A 17,862-nucleotide genomic window follows, 5' to 3' on the forward strand; every position below is an offset into this window, starting at 1 on the left:
CCCAACCCCCCTCCCCCCAGCAACCCTCAGTTTGTTTTGTGAGATTAAGAGTCACTTATGGTTTGTCTCCCTCCCAATCCCATCTTGTTTCATTTATTCTTCTTCTACCCACTTAAGCCTCCATGTTGCATCACCACTTCCTCATATCAGGGAGATCACATGATAGTTGTCTTTCTCTGCTTGACTTATTTCGCTAAGCATGATACACTCTAGTTCCATCCATGTTGTTGCAAATGGCAAGATTTCATTTCTTTTGATGGCTGCATAGTATTCCATTGTGTATATATACCACATCTTCTTTATCCACTCATCTGTTGATGGACATCTAGGTTCTTTCCAAAGTTTGGCTATTGTGGACATTGCTGCTATAAACATTCGGGTGCATGTGCCCCTTCGGATCACTATGTTTGTATCTTTAGGGTAAATACCCAGTAGTCCAATTGCTGGATCATAGGGTAGTTCTATTTTCAACATTTTGAGGAACCTCCATGCTGTTTTCCAGAGCGGTTGCACCAGCTTGCATTCCCACCAACAGTGTAGGAGGGTTCCCCTTTCTCTGCTTCCTCACCAGCATCTGTCATTTCCTGACTTGTTAATTTTAGCCATTCTGACTGGTGTGAGGTGGTATCTCATTGTGGTTTTGATTTGTATTTCCCTGATGCCGAGTGATATGGAGCACTTTTTCATGTGTCTGCTGGCCATTTGGATGTCTTCTTTGCAGAAATGTCTATTCATGTCCTATGCCCATTTCTTGATTGGATTATTTGTTCTTTGGGTGTTGAGTTTGCTAAGTTCTTTATAGATTTTGGACACTAGTCCTTTATCTGATATGTCGTTTGCAAATATCTTCTCCCATTCTGTCAGTTGTCTTTTGGTTTTATTGACCTGTTTCCTTTGCTGTGCAAAAGGTTTTGATCTTGATGAAATCCCAGTAGTTCATTTTTGCCTTGCTTCCCTTGCCTTTGGCAATGTTCCTAGGAAGATGTTGCTGCAGCTGAGGTTGAAGAGGTTGCTGCCTGTGTTCTCCTCAAGGATTTTGATGGATTCCTTTCTCACATTGAGGTCTTCATCCATTTTGAGTCTATTTTTGTGTGTGGTGTAAGGAAATGGTCCAATTTCATTTTTCTGCATGTGGCTGTCCAATTTTCCCAACACCATTTATTGAAGAGGCTGTCTTTTTTCCATTGGACATTCTTTCCTGCTTTGTCGAAGATTAGTTGACCATAGAGTTGAGGGTCTATTTCTGGGCTCTCTATTCTGTTCCATTGATCTATGTGTCTGTTTTTGTGCCAGTACCATGCTGTCTTGATTATGACAGCTTTGTAATAGAGCTTGAAGTCCGGAATTGTGATGCCACCAACTTTGGCTTTCTTTTTCAATATTCCTTTGGCTATTCGAGGTCTTTTCTGGTTCCATATAAATTTTAGGATTATTTGTTCCATTTCTTTGAAAAAGATGGATGGTGTTTTGATAGGAATTGCATTAAATGTGTAGATTGCTTTAGGTAGCATAGACATTTTCACAATGTTTATTCTTCCAATCCGGGAGCATGGAATATTTTTCCATTTCTTTGTTTCTTCCTCAATTTCTTTCATGAGTACTTTATAGTTTTCTGAGTATAGATTCTTTGCCTCTTTGGTTAGGTTTATTCCTAGGTATCTTATGATTTTGGGTGCAATTGTAAATGGGATTGACTCCTTAATTTCTCTTTCTTCTGTCTTGCTGTTGGTGTAGAGAAATGCAACTGATTTCTGTTCATTGATTTTATATCCTGACACTTTACTGAATTCCTGTACAAGTTCTAGCAGTTTTGGAGTGGAGTCTTTTCGGTTTTCCACATATAGTATCATATCATCTGCAAAGAGTGATAGTTTGACTTCTTCTTGGCTGATTTGGATGCCTTTAATTTCCTTTTGTTGTCTGATTGCTGAGGCTAGGACTTCTAGTACTATGTTGAATAGCAGTGGTGATAATGGACATCCCTGCCGTGTTCCTGACCTTAGCGGAAAAGCTTTCAGGTTTTCTCCATTGGAATGATATTTGCGGTGGGTTTTTCATAGATGGCTTTGATAATATTGAGGTATGTGCCTTGCTGTGAAGGTATTTTTAAATGTGACTATCATTTAAATCAGTATATTTTGAATAAAGCAGATTATTATTCATAATGTGAACAGACTTTATCCAATCATTTGAAGACTTGAAGAGCAAAGACAGAGGTTTCCCAAAAAAAGGAATTTGGCTTCAAGATTTTAATATAGAAACCCTGAGTTTCTAGCCTGCCTGATTTGCCCTGTGGATTTCAGACTCAAGATTGTAACATTAACACTTACCTGAATTTCCATCCCGCCAATTTGTCCTACAGATTTAGGATTTGCAATTTCCACAATCATGAGAACCAATTCCTTAAAATAAATCTAGATTATGGATAAATACATGGATAGAAGACAGAAATGGATGCTCTTGGTTCTGTTTCTCTGAACCCTAACAGTTTTTTTTTTTTTTTTAACTGCATGCCAGATGCTTTTTAATGATTGCATATGCTCTCACGTGATGGGCACATCTTACTGTACTCAAGAGTTTTAGTGCATAGAAGTTTGAACAAGTACAGGCGGATTCAACCCACCCTCACCTCCCGTTTTCGCCTTCCCCCCCACCCTTTCTCAAAACAAAACCCCAGATTCCCCCCACCCCCCGCAAAAAAAAAAAAAAAAAAATTGAAAACAAAAGACAGCTCCCAAACCCAGCTGATTCCTTCTAATTCCTTAGGTACTAGGCACACACACAAAGTGTCCCCCTCTCTCTATTTTCTTTCCTGGGTGACTATGACTTTACACATGAATTGTAGTAGGGGAGGAGAGGCAGTCAGATTTGGCTCAGGTCATGATACCAGGGTCCTGGGATTGAGCCCCACATCCGGCTCTCTGCTCAGCAGGGAGCCTGCTTCCCCCTCTCTCTCTCTGCTTGCCTCTCTGCCTACTTGTGATCTCTGTCAAATAAATAAATAAAATCTTAAAAAAAAATTCTTTCACTCATTAGCTGTATTTTCTCTGACTTCTGTCAAGTCTTTGGGAAGGCTTAATTTAACACAATTGTGATATGTTGTGGACACCCTGAAGAAGCAAGAGAGACTCTCACCAAAATTTGGCTTGGATATTGAGACTAATGGCACCACATACACCCCAGTAGGGTATGAAAATGTTTATTACTCATATAATGATGTTTTTCTAAAAAAAAAAAAGCAGGCAGGACTACGTAGTTTGTCTTAAAATGGCTTGAGAGATCAATGGCTGTGGGTTTTTATGGTTGTGGGTGGGTCCAGATCAAGAGTTCCTATACAGGGCTTGAACATCCCACTGGTGCTAAAGGTGGGAATCCCTGGGCTTGCTTATCAGCTTGATCAGATGTGGAGCAGAAGGGAAAGAAAATGCAGTGAAACTTAAAATCTGTCACCACTCACACACCAGAATTTGGTGTCAAGACTCTTTATTACTCAATAACTCAATGTAACCAATTTAGAAAGCACAAAATACAGACATTGAATAATACATTCATATAATTTCATCAAAATTTAAATATCTTCATTTCACTTACAATTCACAAGCAAATACTGCATATAAAACATGAGGGCCAATTTTTTGTTAGAAAGAGTAAACAAAATTTTAAATGTTCCTCAAAAAAGTTTAAGCAAGAAAATATAACAGTATTATCATTAATACAATGATCTAATTTTCAAAAATTACTCCAGCCCTTCATATTTAACTGCTTTCCACTAAAGATGCTAGAATAACTGATAAAATTAGACTTTTACTATTTGTTATATTAGAAGAAAATAACATATTTTATTCACTACCAATAACATGAATTCTGTGAAATTATTATTAAAACACTACTCTTTATACTGCAACAGTGAAGTGTAAGTGAAACAGCAGTTTTAAAAGCATTTTTTAGTAGCTAAAGTACACCTCAGCACTAATTCTGCATAGTTACTACCAAAAAATCTTCTGATAGCCTAAAGTTCTTGTTCTTATCAAAACACCTAAAATACTACCAGAATGAAATTCAGGTTCTGGAGAGAAGCAGGCTTAATACGTATAGTAAAGATTAATGAAAAAGCATCAAATTCTATTAAGATTAATTCTGCCTAAAGAAGGCTTGCAAAATCAAAATCAAAATAAATTACGACAGCAAATGTTTCAAATAAAACAAAATTTGATGACATAGGGTTAATTTCCCTCAATATTTAAATATATAATCAATAATGTAACTATGGTAACCCATTACTGCTTTAATCAAGAAAAGAAAGTAGTCTTCATTTTTAAGTAATAATGTAAATTTATGCCCTAGATGATTACAGAGCAGTTAAATAATTTGAGAAATTAGTAATGAGTTCAAAAAAAAGTAAATTGTGTTGTACTTTGTGAGGAAGAGGAAAAGCCTTTTACAGAAGGTGTTGAGTTTTGATCCTGTTCAAATGAAAATGGAAAACTAAAATCATCTTTTCCAGTTCCAAATGTATGAGTTGAAGAGTCTGATGAAAAAGAAAATGTGAAAGCATCTTCTCCTGGTTTTCCAAATAAGTTTCCTGAGGAAAATAAACATTTCAATACCATGCTATTCATGTTACATAATTTGCATAATCTGTTAAATTATGATGTGCTGTAAACAATAAATAGGGTAATACTGAATCTCTTAAGTGATTATTAATATTATTAATAATTAAATAATAATTAATAAATTAAAACACCACTCTTTATACTCAACAGTGAAGTGTAAGTAAAACAGTAGTTTTAAAAGCAGTTTTAGTAGCTAACTTATACCTCAGCACTAATTCTGCATAGTTACTACCAAATAATTACAATTATTAATAGTTGTATTCTTGGGGCGCCTGGGTGGCTCAGTGGGTTAAGCCACTGCCTTCGGCTCAGGTCATGATCTCAGGGTCCTGGGATCGAGTCCCGCATCGGGCTCTCTGCTCAGCAGGGAGCCTGCTTCTCTCTCTCTCTCTGCCTGCCTCTCCATCTACTTGTGATTTCTCTCTGTCAAATAAATAAATAAAATCTTTAAAAAAAAAAAAATAGTTGTATTCTTATATGCAAAGAACTGTCCTTTGTACTATGAAAAATCAAATAGATCCAAAATTACTTTTAGGTAACTTGAACTTGAGTATAATAAGGGCTAGTATATATGGCAGAAAAAGGGGTAAAACACCTTAACTAGAAGAACAGCACAGAGGCACAGAAACAGGCATGCATAGAAGTATAAGGGTAACAGAAATCAATTCAGCCTGTCAGGAACACTGAGAAATAATAAAAAGTTATTAAAAGGGTATTAATGAAGATGAGCTTGGAAAGACTACTGAACATCCAACTACAGAATCCGGACTTTATTTTATATGTAAGAGAAAGCCATTAAAAGTTTTCAAGTGGAGAGGCACCAGGGTGGCTCAGGCAGTTAAGCAATAGACTCTTGATTTCGGCTCTGGTCACGATCTCAGGATTGTGAGATCAAGCCCTGCCTCCTTATCCACACTGAGTGTAGACCTGCTTAAGATTCTCACTCTCCCATTCCCTGTGCCCCCACCAAAATAATTTGAGCAATTTTTTAAATAAGGCTCACTAAGGAAAGAATACATAGGAAGTTTGGAACAGTAGAGTGTCTACAAGTGGGAATAAAAGGAAAGAAATGAAGGCTTGATCTTAACAGTCATAGCAAAGTGAATGGGGAAAGACGTTGGGTCTGAGAAATACTGCAGAAGTCAAGCTTATTCAACTATTGTTTATGAGTTACTACAATATACTGTTTGTCGCATTGTTCAAGGAAATGAACAGAACAGTGAAAAGGCTTCTACAGTTCTAAAAGGAATTTTTTAAAATTTATTTTTATTTATTTTATAGAGTGAGAGCTTCGCATCTGGCTCTGTGCTCAGCAGGGAGCCTGCTTCCTCCTCTCTCCCTGCCAGCCTCTGTCTACTTGTGATCTTTGTCTGTAAAATAAATAAATAAAATCTTAAAAAAAAAAAAAACTCCTATACTCATTATAAATAAAATAACAGATTAATGTTCAAGTTGTAGACAATACAAAGGTGAATAAAACAGAATCCCTGTCCTCAAAGATCTGTGATTAGAAGATTTTATATGTTAATAAGTAACAACAGACAACAGAATATTTTAAAGTATATAGAAAAAGAAAATATAGAAAATTGAAGGAGAGATCTTTTGGGGGTGAAAAGTTGAAGGGAAATAAAAGGATTTATGGAAACTGGTCTTTGAAGATGGTTAGAAAGAAATGGAAGTTGAGGATTTCAGGAAGAAATAAGTAGATAAGAAAGTGTGGGCATATTTGAATTGTAGTTTGTTCTTTGGTCTGGTCAAAAGCATATGTTATTTTTATTAGAAAAGGCTTTAAATGTATGTTGGAATGAGGTTAGGTACATCACATTAGCAGAATAAAAGAAAATAATCATATGATCATCTCAATAGATGCAGAAAAAACATTAGACAAAATTCAACACCCATTCATGATAAAAATTCAATTTAGGCATAGAAGGAACATATCTCAACATAATAAAAGCCATATATGACAAGGCCACAGGTAACACTATACTCAATGGTGAAAGGAGGAGAGATTTTCCTTTAACATCAGGAACAAAGCAAGAGTACCTACTCTTACCACTCCTATTCAAAGTAGTACTGGAAGTCCTAGATATAGCAGCCAGGCAAGGAAAAGAAATATATATGTATATACATATATACATACACACAATGGAATATTATTGAGCCATAAAAAAGCCAGGAAATCCTGCTATTTATAGTAACACTAATAGCATTATGCTAAGTGAAGTCAGAGTAAGACAAATAATGTATGATTTCATTTGTATGTGGAACCGAAAGAAAAGAAAGAAGAAAAAAAGAAAAAAGAAATGTCCACTAATCACCAGAGCTAGAGCAGTACTGAATATAAAATATATGTATACACATACATATTTGTATGTTGAATGAATCAATCATGGGATAAGAGAAGAAAGAAGACCCAATAAAAAGCACCAGAGAGGGGCGCCTGGGTGGTTCAGTGGGTTAAAGCCTCTGCCTTCTGCTCAGGTCATGATCTCAGGGTCCTGGGATCGAGTCCCACATCGGGGTCTCTGCTTGGCAGGGAGCCTGCTTTATCCTCTCTCTCTCTCTGCCTGCCTCTCTACCTGCTTGTGATCTCTGTCTGTCAAATAAATAAATAAAATAAAACACCAGAGATATAGGAGGAAATCTAAGAACTTCGGAAAGAAGATGAGAATAATCAACTATTCCAAATGCTACAAAGATAGTGAATATGATAATAAATACAAAATACCCATATTGTTTAATAATTGTTAAGTCACTAGTAGTTATTGGAGAATTAAGTGGAGTAGTGAAAGAAGATAAATTGTTACAAAAATAATTAGTGAGTGGTGCAGAAGTAATAGAATTTTAAGAGAATAAACTGAGGGTCTGAGAAAATCAGAAGGCAAACTAAATAAAAAGTGAGGAAGTTAACGTGTTTTTTTACGTAGCAAACTTCAAATCACTTACCAATTTCTTGTTGTGAAGAGAGAGGATTTAAATTTTCAGCAGAATAATGTTCATTAAACTGAAAAATAATTTCCATTCAGTATTACTCAAGAAATCAGTAAAACAGTATATATGGCATTTATATTTGAATATAAAACCTGGTTCTTTTAATAAGCATAATTATAGTAGACGAAATGGCAACATTCTATATAGCACATTTCTGTGCTTTAAAACCTATCATTTGCTTATATTAAAATAAGGCTTATTGATTTGATTCTGGCAATAGATAATACATTAAAAGGATATATATAGTGTACTAAAGATAGTTCCTACTTCGGAATATTAATATAACCTAAAATTCTAATTAATTTTTGCTTTATCTGGAGGCCTTTTACATAACAGGCTCTTGGTATTGTTCTCCAGCTTATAAAAATAATGGGAAATATGACAGCTTCACATCAGTTCAGATCAAGTTTTGCTGCCAAAAGAGTTTGTTTTCTTTGTAAAACAGTTTTTTTTTTTTAAATGGGATCATAACAACACAGTTTTCTGTCCCCTTTTTTTCTCTTAATGCTGCATAATGAGCATTTTCCCCTGTCACTATTTTTCTAAAACCAGATTCTTTTCATGGAATTTTCATATTCTTCCATATGAATATATCATACAGTTTCTTTCTTTTTAAAAAGTTTTTATTTAAAAACATACAGTGTGATATTAGTTTCAGGTGAACAATTTAATGATTCAATACTTACAAAACCCAGTGCTCATCATAAGTGCACTCCTTAATTAGTCCATCCCCCCACCCCCTACCCTTTGGTAACCATCAGTTTGTTCTCTATAGTTAAGAGTCTGTTTCTTGGTTTGCAATCATTCTTTCACTTTGGACATTTAGGTCACTTCTGGGTTTTTTTCCTAATACAAATTACACTTGAATAAATACTGTTATGCACAGATTTACATTTTGACAATTAATAAGGAAAGCTATTTTTCCCAGAGATTTTATAAGTTACTTGAATTTCTTTTTCAGTGAATTATTATCTATTCATCTAAAGAACTTTGTATATATCTCTACTGAAGTAGTAATTCTTACTAATCCATATAAGCTTTTTATATATTAAAGACATCAATTCTTTATATTATTGCAAATATTTTATATCACATTATCATTTTGCCTTTAAAATATATTTTTTAAGATTTTTATTTATTTATTTGACAGACAGAGATCACAAGTAGGCAGAGAGGCAGGCAGAGAGAGAGAGGAGGAAGCAGGCTCCCTGCTGAGCAGAGAGCCCAATGTGGGCCTAGATCCCAAAACTCTGAGATCATGACCTGAGCTGAATGCAGAGGCTTTAACCCACTGAGCCACCCAGGCGCCCAAAATATTTTTTTAACATACAAAAATTCTCTATGGAACCAAACCCAAACTCTTTTTATTTACTTTTGGCTCTTCTTCCACTGTTTTAATGCTCAGAGAATCCTTCCTCTTACTAAGATCTGATGAATATTTAAAGTTTCAAGACTTTCTAGCCCATACTATTGATCAATTTATCAATCCTTGTATCATTATCACATTTGACTGCTCTCACTTCCCCCTCACCAGTCTTTTCAACAATATTTTTATTATTAATGTCTGTAGGATATATAATATTTTATTTATAAAATAGGTAAATATTCTTATTTTTGTCAGTTTAATAACCAGTTCATAAATTCTGTCAATTTTTTTCAAAGAACCAACTTTGGCTTTGTCAATTTTCTCTATTGCTTATTTTCTATTTCATTGATTTCTCTTATCTCCTTTGTTTTTTCATTCTATTTACTTTGGGTTTACTTTATCTCTTCTTCTAAATTTTCTTTCTTTTTAAAAAACATTTTATTCATTTGTCAGAGAGAGAGGGAGAGAGAGACAGAGTGCAAGCACAAGCAGGGGGAGCAGCAGGCAGAGGGAGAAGTAGGCTCTTGCATAGCAAGGAACTCAATGCAGGACTATCCCAGGACCCTGGGATCATGACCTGAGCTGAAGGCAGCCGCTTAACCAACTGAGCCCACTCAACGTCTCTCTCTCTTTTTAAGCTTTATTTATTTATTTGACAGAGAGAGAGAGCACAGCAGGAGGAAGAGCAGGTAGAAGGAGAGGTAGAAGCAGGCTCTTAGCTTAGTGGAGAGACTGAGGCTGATTGAGCCACCCAGGGCCCTATTTGCTAGATTTTCAAGGTGAAAACTTAGGTCACTGATTTTTAGACCTTTCTTCTTTTCTATCAACTGAATTATTTAAAATATTAATTATATTATTTAAAGCTATGGTTTTATTCTAGTTTTGGCAATATCCCTCAATTTTGATACACTGAATTTTCATAATCATTTCAAAATCTTCTCTACTTTCTCTCCTGATTTCTTCTTTGATCCATGCCCTACTTACTTAGGATTTTCCTTCTATCTTATTGATTTCTAATTTCATTATACTGTGGGCAGAGAGCATGCTCTGTTTGATCTCAATTCTTTGAAATTTAGTAAGACTCATTTAATGGCCCAGAATATGGTTTTGGTGAATATACCATCAGAACTTGAAAAGAATATACAGGCACACCTCAGAAATATTTCAAGTTTGGTTCCAGACCACCACAAAAATGTGAATATCAGAATAAAGCAAGTACAATGAATTTTTTGTTTCCCAATGGATATAAAAATTATGTTTATACTGCACTATTAAGTGTGCAATAGTGTCACATCTTTAAAAGTGCATAAATTTAAAAATACTTTATTGCTAAAATATGTAGTTATGCATGTAGTTATAGAAAACTTTCACCTGAGCTTTCAGTGAGCTGTAATCACTGATCACAGACCACCAGAAAAAATATAATAATAATGAAAAAGTTTGAAATATTGTGAAAATTACCAAAACGTGACACAGAGATACAAAATGAGCAAATGCTATTGGAAAAACGTTGCCAGCAGACTTGTTTGACACAGAATTGCCACAAACCTTCAATTTATTTAAAAAAAAAAAAAAGGCAGTATCCGCACAGTGCAATAAAAAAAGACGTGCCTATATAAGCTGCGGAGCTGAAGTTGCTGTGTGGTTGGTGTTCTATAAATGTCAGTTAGGCCAAGAGGGTTGATGGTATTGTTCAGATTTTATAGACCTTTATGGATTATGTTATCTAATTCAATCAAATGCTGAGAGAAGGGTGCTAAAAATCTCCAATCAAGTTTGTGTTTTTTGTTTTTGTATTTTTTTAGTGTAGCTGACAATGTTACATTAGTTTTGGGTGCACAACTTAGTGAATTGACAAGTTTATACATGATGCTATGATGCTATAACCACATGCATAATTACAATCCATCCCATTACATTGCTATTACAATATCATTGACTGTATTCCTTATGGTCTGTTTTTCATTTGTTTCTGTATTTTGAAGCTGTTATTAGGCACATACACATATGTCATTGTTACATCTTCCTTAAGAACTGGACTTTTTTTTTTTTTTTTTATTAGAGAGAGAGTGAGCAGGGGGCAGAGGAAGAGGAGGAAGCAGGCTCCCCACTGAGCAGGGAACTCAATGCAGGACTTGATCCTAGTACCCTGGGATCATGACCAGAGCTAAAAGCAGATGCTTAACATACTAAACCATCCAGTTGTCCCTAGCCCTTTTATTCTTAAGAAATTGTCCATACATACAATAGAATATTACTCAGCCATCAGAAAGGATGAAAATCCAGCTTTTCCATCAACATGGAAAGGATTGGATATTATGCTAAGTGAAGTAAGTCAAGAAGAGAAAGTCAATTATCATATGGTTTCACTTACTTGTGCAACGTAAGGAATAGCACAGAGGACATTAGGAGAAGGAAGAGAAAAACGAAGGAGGGGAAATTGGAGGTGGAGACGAACCATGAGAGACTATGGACTCCAAGAAACCAACTGAGGTTTTAGGAGGGGAAAGAGGTGGGGGGATGGGTTAGCCCAGTGATGGGTATTAAGGAGGGCACATACTGCATGGAACACTGGGTGCTATATGCAAACAATGAACCTTGGAACACTACACCAAAAAGTAATGTTGTATTGTATGATGAGTAACATAGTAAAAGATTTTTTTAACATAACATAATAAAAAAGATCCATCTCTAGCAATATGCTTTGTCTTGAAGATTACCTAAAATGATATAAGTATAGCCACTGTGAACTTCTTACTGTTTTTATGATGATGTATCTGTTCCTAACCACTAACCTTTTTTTCTTTCAAGATTTTATTTACATTGAAGTTAGTTAACATAGTATAGTATTAGTTACAGGGGTAGAATTTACTGCTTCATGACTTGCATATAACATCCAGTGACAGTGTTCATTATATCAAGTGCCCTGCTTAATGCCCATCACCCAGTTATCCAACCCCTCACCCACCTCCTCTCTAGGGTTTGTTCAAAACCCTCAGTTTGTTACTGATTGTTAAGAGTCTTGTGGTTTGTCTCTCTGTCTTACTTTATTTTCCCTCCTTTCCCTTATGTTCATCTGTTTTCTTTCTTAAATTCCACATATGAGTGAAATCATATAGTATTTGTCTTTCTCTGACTGAATTATTTTACTTAGCATAATGCCCTCTAGTTCCATTCATATTGTTGCACATGGCAACAGTTCATTCTTTTTGGTGGCTGAGTAAAATTCCTCTATGTGTGAGTGTGTGTCATGTCATCTGCAAATAGTGAAAGGTTGATGGGTATTAAGGAAGGCACTTACTGTGACAAGCACTGGGTGTTGTATGTAAGTGATGAATCACTAAATTCTACCCTGAACCTAATATTACACTGTATGTTAACTAACTGGAATTTAAACAAAAACTTGAAAAAAGAAAAAAATGTTTCCTGTTGATAGCTTATAGTAGCTATCAAAGAGCTGTTTTTTAATCCACTCTTATAATCTCCACTTTAATGGAGTGATTAGCCCATTTACAGTTAATGGAATTATTAAAACTTATCATATTTGGGTCTAACATTTTACTATTTGTTTTCTGTTTGCTCTCTCTGAGTTTTGTTACTCTATCACTTCTCTGCTTTATTTTGGATTAATTTTTTTCTAGGATTCCACCTTAATTTATTGCCAATCTTGTTTTTGAACATTTTCTTGATTATTCTTGACCAGGAAACTTAGTAATTATCTGTGAATTTCATTCCCCACCCCAAGACCACAAAACAAAACCAAACAAAAAATTAAAGATAAACCATCTTGCCAGGATTCCAATTAGATTAGAATTGAATTACATTTATAAATTATTTTGGGAAGAAATACACATTTACAATATTTTATTCCTATATAGCTATCTCATATGTCTATGTACTCAATAATTTTTTCACTAATTTTTGTGGTACATGTTTGTACATGTTTCCTGTTAAAGTTACATGCATGTATTTTCCATTAATCTTAATATTATAAATGACAATTATCCAATGGTGTTCTATTTTTTTAATGCCCAGCATACACCTTCTCGGAATTACCTTTTTTTGAAATAAGCATTGAGATAAAAATTAAGACAAAGTATTTATCATGAAATACTATGAAGTATATAATACTATATCATCCAACAATAAATTTGTAATTTCAACCATTTAATATAATGTTGGGAGTACAGGAAGGAATATTCTAATCCACATAAAACTGGCCAAATGTGACTAATTTAAATGAGCAACAACAAAAAATACTCTATTATACTTCCATATACATTATTCATTGTTTAGAATTTTTCTAAGGCTTTAGGTATATAAACTCATTTAATATCCATAAAACCAATGGTAAAAATCTTTTTTAAAGATTTTATTTGTGAGAGAGAGAGACAGAGTGAGCGAGCACAGCAGGAGGAGCAGTAAGCAGAGGGAGAAGCAGGCTCCCTGATTAATAAGAAGCCCAATGGGGGACTAGATCCCAGCTCACAACTGAGCTAAAGGCAGATATACTCAACTAACAGACCCATCCAGGTGCCCCCTCAATGGCAAAAATTCTTATTTCCATTTTACAGATGAGAAACAGGAAGCTATGTACCCAAAATCCTACATCCAGAACACATTCAACCAGGTGGCATCAGAATCTGGTCTTGACTACAGTACTGTGCTCTCTACTGACCAAATAAGGCACATCTTAATTTTGTTTCAATTGCCAAATATGGAAATAAGCACTTTACTGTTCTATCACTGAATAGCATAAATTACTATGAGAAGAAAACTAGGTCTTTTAAAATTAACCAATAATGTTGTTATGTACACATACGTAAATAAAAACACTGACTAATAACCTGGAGAATTTTTCACACTGAGAAATGAAAAGTTTGTTTAGAAGTTAGGCACATGAACTGTGGCTCAGTCAGTTAAGCTTTTGACTCTTCATTTTCACCCAGGTCATGATTTCAGGGCTGTGAGTTGGAGCCCCAATTCAAGCTCTGCACCAGTGAGGAGTCTACTTAATATTCTCTCTCTCCCTCTGCCCTTTCCCTGCTCACTCACTTGCTTACTCTCTCTCAAATAAAGAAATACATCTTTTTTTTAAAAAGTTCTTTCTGCTCCTCCCCACCCTTGCTTACATGTATGAGTGCATTTGAGTACCTCAAAAAAAAAAAATTACTTGAGGTACCAGTGTATATTTTTTTAGAAATAAAACTTTAGTTTCTCATTATTACCTGATCTGATGAGATTTCTGAATCAAATATAGTAGAATCAAATAAATTCAATCCAGGAGATCTAGAAGTATAATTTTTAAGAAAAGAAAATCCAGGAGATTCCTTTTGTGTTTGACTTTCAGGCATTATATTTCTGTTTCTATTACAAAGAAATAAGAAATAATAAAAATGTTAAAAATATATTACTAAATATTGTAGACCAGTAAACAATATCACGGAAATAAGAATTTGCACAGTAGAAAAAGGAAGAGAATAGTTCTTAAAGTGACAAACCTCTTGAGAAAAATAGTTTGAGGTAGATAACAATGTTAAAGTAGATCAGTTATGGAATAATGAATTCCAACTGAGAATATACTGTCTGGCTCAATCTAGATATTTCCACTGTCATTAATTTACTTATTCCTCACAGGAAACCTATGAAATAAGTGCTATTATTACCACCTCCATTTTACAGAAGAAAATTTTGAAGCATAGAAAGGTTAAATGACATTCTCCAAGAAATGGAAGTGCCAGAGTTGGGATTTGAGTTCAGCAATCCAGATTCAAATTCCCAGCTCTTAACTTTCAGGCTATGTCTCCAAGATCTTGAAAGACAATTACAAGATTTTAGTATTGATGAGGAGTCAGTCATTACATACTGTTGCATAAGGAAGTTAAACTATAAAATGATTTGGGAACAATAATTAGAGAAGAGAGTGGCTAAATGAATTCTGGAGGCAGAGCTGCCTGTATTTTTTTTCTTCTGAACATCCATGTCTTGGCTTTAATATTGTGCATATTGGCCTCTGTGGCACTACAAGTAAACATGAAATTAGTTCCCATTTCCATGCACAGGTATTCAGCTATAACACCATTTAAAATTAGTATGAATGACCTGGACCCCTGACACAAATATTATATGTTAAGAAAGAAGAAATATCAATAGCCAAAAATAGATAGATAAATAAAATTAGTATGGACAAAGAAAGTTTGCAATAGTTAATATTCATTTGATAACTACAAATAAATGAATATTAAATCAAGCAAGAAATAGGCTATGTTCAATATGTTCTAGGTGTCAGGGTATAATAATCAATGTTATTTAAAACTTAATTTCTTTTTTTCTTTAAAGGGACATCTCTTCTGTAGGTGGGTGCTCAAATGAAAACGGAAGAATGCTTTCTTTGACCATAGGAACAAAATTCAGACACAAGAGAGTGCTTATCTCCTCCTCTGAAAGAATGCATTTGCTCATTATCTCCCTCTCCAGGCATCACTTCCCATATTCTTAATGAAAATGCTTACAATTACCAACCCCAAAATTCTATCTTCAAGGGTAAGTTATAAATTTTTTAAAAAGAGTGTTTCATTATATTTAAAAAGTCAAATTCCAGCACACTAATGCTAAAAATGACTTAAATTTCTTAGCATCCACGTAATGTATTTCCATGAATTTTCTATTATGTGCAGAATTATCTTCCTTAAGAAGTAAAATGAAGTTTGAATAATACAGTTTGTGGTGTGGTGACATTAGCAACTGCCAGTTCTTGCCCATCAATGGGTCCCAATTCTTTCAATGTCTTGGAGAGATTTGGCCTTGTTCATTCTTCAATAGAGGTTACTGACTGTGAGTAAAGTGTTCTACTTTTTCCCTCTAAAGTGGCTGTGATGGCTGGAGATTTCATCTGTAGAAAAGCACTATTGGTTAAATAATCTAAAACCACCTGGAGTTTAGTGGTTGGAGAACGCTGGATATTTTAAGGAAGCTGGCTATATAAGCTGGGCAGTTTTCCTTTCTTTCTGTTTCAAATGTATATGTGTACAGTCCATCTACATCATTGAATACCAAGTATTAAGAGGAATATATGCACTTGTGGCTATTTTAAAAACCTCAGTGGCACACACAGCTGAAATGATATTTGTAGAAGCTACTTCAGGAATGACTTGTTTTACTACTCCTTGAGTGAATCTCTAGGTAATACCCTTAATATTATATTGTCCTGCTCTCTTGACGGACTTTTGGAAAATCCACTGAATATGATCAAGATCATCTCCATCTAATGGAACTCCTTCTCTAAAAGCTGCTCCTTAGGCCACTACAGGATCCTTACATACTCAATACATTGTTCTGGTAGCCTGGGCATAGACTCAAAGGTGTACATGGGATCTGTGGAATCTGTGGAAGATACAGTTCTAGTGCACATTCAATACAAGCAGTAATTCCAGGCAAAATCACCCAGGCATTTCCTTTAAAACCTTCTGTCCCTCCATCTATCCAAAGGACAATGGAGCTTAGGTCTTATACACCATCTTCATAATTTAGGAGAGATATCAACATGCCATTAAATCCATCTTCTGGCCATGACAGAGTCCAGTCCACTTATAATTATATGATATTGTTGATAAAAAACATCATTAAAATCCTGAAATCTTGTTGAAATATGGAACTACACTGCAATTAGGAACTCTGTCATTTAGAAATTCTGCAGCAATTTAGCCTTAGGTCTTCCAACATCTTAAGGCCAATATAAAAACTGCCTATTTAGACTGAAAACATCTATAGTGTCCATGTCTATAACATAAATCTGTCTAAACCCAGACAACGCCAGATTTTTCAGGAGCTCACATCCTAAGCTTCCAGTCCAATGACCAGAACTTTACAAGTATCTAAAAAAAACGAGAAATTCAGTGCTCAGTTTGAAATCAGGGTGTGTGAAGGGTCCAGATCACTCGAGGAACTTCTTTTTGGTTGCAGCGACCTTCCCAGTGTCTAGTGTCCCCACACCCAGAAACAACAGCCATTTTCTCAGCCAGCAGCTCCTCTATTCTTGTCTTTGTCTCTGGCTCTTCACCAGCATGTTCTCCTGAGCTGCCTGCATTTGAATCTCAACTCTATAACTGACAAGTTGTATCACCTGGGAGTCTGTTTCCTCTTCTATAAAATAAGAATAATAATGTATTTATATCTCATAAAGTTGGGAATATTAAATGAGCAATACTTTTAAAGGGTTTAGACAGTTTATGCTTTTGACAGATAGGACAAAAATCTGAAGATCTTTCCATAACTGTCTCCACTGACCATCAATGAGTCACTTAACTTTACAGATCAGTTTTCTCATCCGTAAGTGGAGGTTTATGGCAAACATATCCTTTTACAGTTCTCATATTTGATGGTGAATTCCACTTTGAATATACTGTGTGTTAATCAACAGCATAACTTTACTATATAAAACTGATTAGCAATTTAAAATACAGAAATAGAACATGGATGAGAGAGTTCTGAAGTGGAATCAGTTTTAAAAGAATCTTTCATTTTGTAGTTTAAAAAGGGATTAAACTAAACAAAAAGGTTAAATGCAACCTTTTCTCTTAGCTGTAAACAACAAATCTGTTGTTACCCAAGTTAAATAATCATGTTAAGAGATATTATTGCCTACACCAAAGTTATGTAATAGATGGCAATTCTTGCTTTAGACACTACAACATAAGGAAAAATGACAGCTGGAACATTATTCAATGATGTCCACAATTTACAATACATGATAATAACTTTTTAACTTGACATTTAATATTTTTCATATACTTTTTATCCTTTAGAAAATCTTAAATGTATACTATTGCACTGGATAAGTACTCATAATCTATATCCACTTCAGCTGAATGCTGTAGGAAAAATGGGGAA

General features: G+C 34.7%; 1 protein-coding gene and 1 pseudogene across 3 annotated transcripts in view; both read right to left on the reverse strand.

Moving 5' to 3' along the window:
* Positions 1 to 3,478: 3,478 nt before the first annotated feature.
* Positions 3,479 to 17,862, reverse strand: part of C7H14orf39 (chromosome 7 C14orf39 homolog) — a 61,239-nt gene continuing 46,855 nt past the window's right edge. For all 3 annotated transcript variants that reach the window (XM_059182247.1, XM_059182245.1, XM_059182246.1), the window contains exons 16-18: positions 14,202 to 14,340; positions 7,563 to 7,620; positions 3,479 to 4,582 (exon numbers count right to left, since the gene is read on the reverse strand). In XM_059182247.1, the coding sequence (XP_059038230.1) occupies positions 4,389 to 4,582; positions 7,563 to 7,620; positions 14,202 to 14,340 (391 nt within the window). In that variant the 3' untranslated portion in view covers positions 3,479 to 4,388. The remainder of the gene's footprint in view (positions 4,583 to 7,562; positions 7,621 to 14,201; positions 14,341 to 17,862) is intronic.
* LOC131836641 (NEDD8-activating enzyme E1 catalytic subunit-like) lies at positions 15,641 to 16,997 on the reverse strand (annotated as a pseudogene).

This window comes from Mustela lutreola, chromosome 7 (assembly GCF_030435805.1).
Source record: "Mustela lutreola isolate mMusLut2 chromosome 7, mMusLut2.pri, whole genome shotgun sequence".
Lineage (NCBI taxonomy): Eukaryota > Metazoa > Chordata > Mammalia > Carnivora > Mustelidae > Mustela > Mustela lutreola.